Here is a 5,283-nt window from a genome sequence, read left to right as displayed (position 1 = left end):
ATCAAAGCAGAATAATATTTATAATTTAATCTAAAATTGTAAATGTTCTGGCCATAATGTTTTTTTTAATTAGTGGTGCAGGTAAACCGTGTTTTCTTTCACCTGGGCAGGTGGATCGGCACAGGAACATCATTCAGAGGCATGATCGATATAAGCGAGGCTGTGCGTAATTACGCATTAATAACGACGGAATTACAAAATATAGCTCCCGGTTAAACGGTCTGGTGAGTACTTTGCACATATTACACGTCCTCTGGCTGGATCAGTCACAACATCTTCAACTTAGGCCCCTTTTACAAAGATGCTTGAGACTTTTTTTTTTCTCTTTGTATAGCGATGGCAATGCGCAATTGACTGCTTTAAAAACCCCTCTCTCCCTTCTCTTTTTCTTACTCGCACATACACACACCTCTCCTTCCAACAGGCAGCCCACCGCGGCGCGGCGCACACAGAATGGGACACGCCTTTTCTTGGCTCCGCGGTGGGGTCGGTGGGCAGCGGGGCTGTTGGTGATTGACCAGATTCTCTCCCTCATCTGTCAGCCGGTTGGCTTGGCGCCTCCCCTCTCCTCTATAAATGTAGGAAATCTTTTCATTCCTTTCACACCGAGCCTGCCGAAAGAAGAGGAACTGTGAAGCTTCGCGGGATGTGTTGACACACTCGAATTCCGCCTCCTGGTTTATCTTGTTCTCTCGCTCATTTGCGGCAGTATTCGCTTTTGTAGTGTTTACAGTCTCGTGGTATTAACTTACATCCCGCTGCTAGTACGGTAATTATTGATATTTTCCCGTTGCCTATCTCGAGCCGTTGGTTATCTAAGATGAAGGCTGTTACTCCAGTCCACCCCCAGGACTCCTCCTCCAGCAGCGGTGAGCTCTCCCTGCACTATCTGTCGAAGCAGAGCGTCAACATCGCCCGGTGCAGGATGGAAGAGGAGGACCTGTTCTGCCTGCAGTACGACATGAACGACTGCTACAGCCGGCTGAAGCGCCTGGTGCCCACCATTCCACAGGATAAGAAAGTCAGCAAAGTGGAGATCCTCCAGCATGTCATAGACTACATCCTGGACCTGCAGCTGGCCCTGGAGACGCACCCTTCTCTCCATAAACAGCAGCCACAGCGGACCGGGACTTGTCCTCCAGCAGCCTCCAACCCAAGCCGGACACCGCTGACGGTGCTTAACGTTGACCACCATCAGGTAAGCTTTGTTCCTCTTATCAAGACTTAAGCAGAGTCCCCGATTTGCTCTGCCTCCCTATGCCAGACTGCCAGTCAGACTTAAACAAAGCGCGTCATGCCCGTTATGTGTCATTGTCCTTTTCATTTTAGGAGATGGAACAAAACATTAAAACAAGACAGGCCTACACTTATAATCGTAGTCTTTGAAACATGCGCAAAACCCGCATTGTGTGTGGGTTAGATTGCGCTCTTGATTGCGGGCTTTATGATTTGCATGATAATGACAGTGTGTGTCAGAGGCCCACCTTATCCCGGGATTGGTGAAGTACCTCAGCCTGCAGACCACTTCACTGCGCACAATAAGGGCAATTTGTTATTCAATAGTCCATAAGAGAATTTATTATTGTAGATATAGCGGGATCATTTTCATTTATTTTGTGAGTATTTTTGGCCTTTCCTGTATTTAGCCTTATTCGTGCGAGCTAAACCGGTTTTTAAGATTTCCTTTTCTTCTTCTTTTTGCAGAGGACGTCAATAGCGAAAAAGCCGGAGGACTCTATTTTATGCCGCTGAGATAAAAAGCACTGCACGGGTAAGTTGACTTTTAATACAGGAGTTATAATATGAAATGTTTTTTTTTCTTTCTTTGTTTTGCGTTTCGTTTAAAATCCACAACGGCAGCTAAAGATTTTTTATTTTTAAACTCACAGATACACATGTGGCCAGTTGCAAACAACACAAGTGGTTGTCAGTCAATAATCTCCATTAACTTGATTATTGTAGCCTGTATGTGGCGTGAATTGACAATCACTAAAGTGCTCTGGGGAGGCCAGTAAATGTCAGCGAAAATAATAATTGAGGAACATGAAATTGGCACCAACCTCAGAGGCAGCTGTGCTTTGCGTAATAACTGTCACTGTTGTTGCAATCTGGGAAGAAGAGAGGGTGAAAACCTCAGCTTGCCCTCTCTTTCATTCTGACATCCTTCCTCCAGTTCTCACTCTCTCACACTCACTCTCTGCCTGTCCCTCAGTTCAACTGCTGTTTTGGCTTTCACGTCTGATTTATGGCCCTGAATTTAAACACACCTGGATCAGGCCATAAGCATGTAGCCGGTGTGTGTGTAACAGTAAGACACTCTTGCAGTCTCTCTGAGAGGCTCTTATGCCTCCCGTCAGCCCTGCTCAGCAGCCTGAGGAGCTGTGTGGTTGTTTGACCTGGTTTGTTTTGGGTTGTTGATCAAGCATGGCCTCTGTTTTGTCGGTGGCGCCAGTCAGTCTGGAGTTCTGCAGCTCACCCCCCTGCTGCTATTCATCCCCTCCACAGGTGTGCAGGCAGCACAGAGCCGCTCCAAAGCCAGCAAAGCTTCGCCAGGGACTCACACCCAACTGGAGGCACAATCACAAGGAGATTTCAAAACCGCTGGGAGGAATTCAACCCAAATCAAATCACCATTCACATCAGCTTTTTTTTTTTTTTTGTTCAACTGAAGAAGGAATCCATATGTAGACGCATCTCTCTGTTTTCTCCTTTTAAGTTGCCCTTATACTTTAACCCTTATCCCTTACATTTTGCCTAGAAGAGAGAACATTTGGAATCCCTCCAGTGAGGAGTTTTTTGTCAGGAACCACTCTGTCAACAGCTATGAAAACTTTTTGTGAATTGTGCTTAAAGAATAACTAAAAAAAAAGACTCCAGTTCAAAGCTTTACTAGACTGATAAAAATCGTTGTACATTTTGAACATCTATTGTTTAAAATAGATGATTTGTGTTGAACAGGGAAGTCATCCCTGGAATCTTAAAAATGTTTGATACTGTAAAAAAGAACAATTCTGATTCGAGACGATTAAGAATGTACATATAGAGACACAAATGTTCTATAAAAGTATGTGAAAGGACGACTTATACGCGTAAAATAGACTATTGTAATTATAAGATATTTTTATTAAAACCTGTTTTTGTTGTTATGTAAATATTGTGTTCACTTTTAAGTCTTTAGTGAATGAACGTGGTTTTTGCTCTGCCAATAATGTCCTCACATGATCAGTTAACTCTTTGCAGTGTTTTTGAAATAGTTTCATATGTAGCATGTCAGGCTCATTGCAGAGGTATTGAATGTGCACTGAAGCAGCCCTCCCTGTGTAGATAATGTGGTGCAGTTCAACACAAGTTTCTCTGATTATTTGCCCTGCTTTGCTTTCTCTTGAATTGTTTTGTACTCATTAACTACGGCAACTTTGACCCGCCTGCAGCGATGGGCCGCGCCGCTGTTTGATCTTTTAAAAAAAGGCCCGATTTGATTCTTTTACATTGCACTCTTGTTTTAAAAAAAAAAAATCACTCTGAGAGGTACGGCACTTTTTACAGTGTTTACAATGTAAAACCTAAAAAAAGAAAAAACATGTATAATGTGTGCAATGATGTTCAATCAGAGCTTTTCCTTGAAGAGTTAATGATTGACACCGGGGATAGATTATGGTTTGGTTATGAACTGATGAAGTTTGTGAACATTAACAGACATCTTTTGAACGAAAACAAAATGTATTTGGTCAAGGAATGTCTGTCCTTAAATATTGAACAGTCTCCCCGGTTGAGTCAGAAGCCATTGTTAATGTAAAGGAGAAAGAAAGACTTTATTTTTCACAACATTGAACACCGACTTTACCTCACCGCCCTCCTGTCAGTGTGAGAGGGCACTTGTACATTAATGTCAGCCGCACTGTTGAACTCGACCTTCACTGGCTTGTGAGGAGTTGTCAAAACAATTAAAGTTTCCAGGAAGAATTGTGTCGTCTCAACTTTTGTCTCAAAGGACATCCTTATTGTTCATTGCCTTCCATGCATATTTGTCCACATTAAAATGCGGAAGAAGAAGAAGAGTAAACTAAACACAATGCATTATGTGAGCTTCATGGGAAGTAAACGGGTGGATAAAGATATTAAAATGTTGCAGATGTCATGTAAGTCCCTAAACCTGTTTTACAGGATTTAAGGATCAGGCTTTTTGTTTTGCGGGCTTTTATTAATTCCATTACACAGCTTAAGTAAGGCTGCAGAAACACACGTGACAGCCAAGAGTTCAGATTCCTTCAAACCATCAACCAGGTGCAAAATTATTATCATCCTGAAAATGAAAATGGTGAAGGATATTTCTTAGCAGAATTCATTCTTCTTTATTAAATAATGTTTTATACATTTCTTTGTGCGACTTATTTCTTCAAACAGAACGTATTCAGTGACTTATAATGACTGACTTGTAATAATTGAAAAAGGTTGTCTTATAATAAATAGAGTAACTTAAAGTAATGATGTTTTGCGGAGTAAAAAGTATAATGTTAATTAAATCAAAATCCTAAAATGATTCTTTGTGGAATAATTTCTCTAACTTATATTTCTTTATTTAAGGGAAACTGTACAAATTAAAAGGGCCAATAAAATAAAATTCATGTCGATAAATGACAATAATGAACAAAAGATCTAAGGTCTCTAACATCGAGGTGAACCTTAAATTCACACTCTCCCTGACCGAAGATTAGTAAAGATAACCAAAACAAAAATGTACTAGATTTTTCTGCATTATCTGTTGCTTTAGGAAAACATGAAAAAAATGTCAACCAAAAACTTATCATGCAATATGTGGGGTGCCCAACTAAAATCATGTTCACGCTTTAAATTGGGAAGGATTCACACAAGGCCTCATCAGTGTGACCGGAGTATTTACAGAGAAACAGGGTCTATTTTAAATGATATAAGATTTTTAAAATAAACTCATTTATCAAAAAATATAATTTATGGTATTTTTCCATTTAACAAAGTTGAAAATGTATGATTCATTTTTGGTGATGGCTAATCTAAAAACTATTCCAAATTCCAACATGTTAATCTTCATTATTTCTCAGATATTTGCTTAATGTTTTAATGAGGTATCATGAAATAATTATGAGATTAAACCCAAATGAAATGAATCTAAAGATTACCTCAGAAGTTGCTGTCCTAAAACTACACATTTACAATCCCACAACACAGTCAGTTGTTCCTTTTCTTCTATTTTTCTCACCGAGCTGCAGTTTCTTCCTCGTGGACACATTGACCCTTGTTTAGCTG

General features: G+C 40.4%; 1 protein-coding gene across 1 annotated transcript; it reads left to right on the top strand.

Annotated features, from left to right (window-relative positions):
- The first annotated feature begins 487 nt into the window (after window positions 1-487).
- id4 (inhibitor of DNA binding 4) lies at window positions 488-3,963 on the top strand. Its single transcript, XM_020638525.3, has 3 exons — window positions 488-1,198; window positions 1,705-1,771; window positions 2,506-3,963. Exons 1-2 carry the CDS (start codon window positions 821-823, stop codon window positions 1,750-1,752), a joined length of 426 nt encoding a protein of 141 aa, XP_020494181.1. The 5' UTR covers window positions 488-820; the 3' UTR covers window positions 1,753-1,771; window positions 2,506-3,963.
- The last annotated feature ends 1,320 nt before the right edge of the window (window positions 3,964-5,283 follow it).

Source organism: Labrus bergylta, chromosome 8 (genome assembly GCF_963930695.1).
Source record: "Labrus bergylta chromosome 8, fLabBer1.1, whole genome shotgun sequence".
Taxonomy (NCBI): domain Eukaryota; kingdom Metazoa; phylum Chordata; class Actinopteri; order Labriformes; family Labridae; genus Labrus; species Labrus bergylta.
Note: the sequence above shows the minus strand (reverse complement) of the source record. Positions and strands in the feature narration are given on the sequence as shown.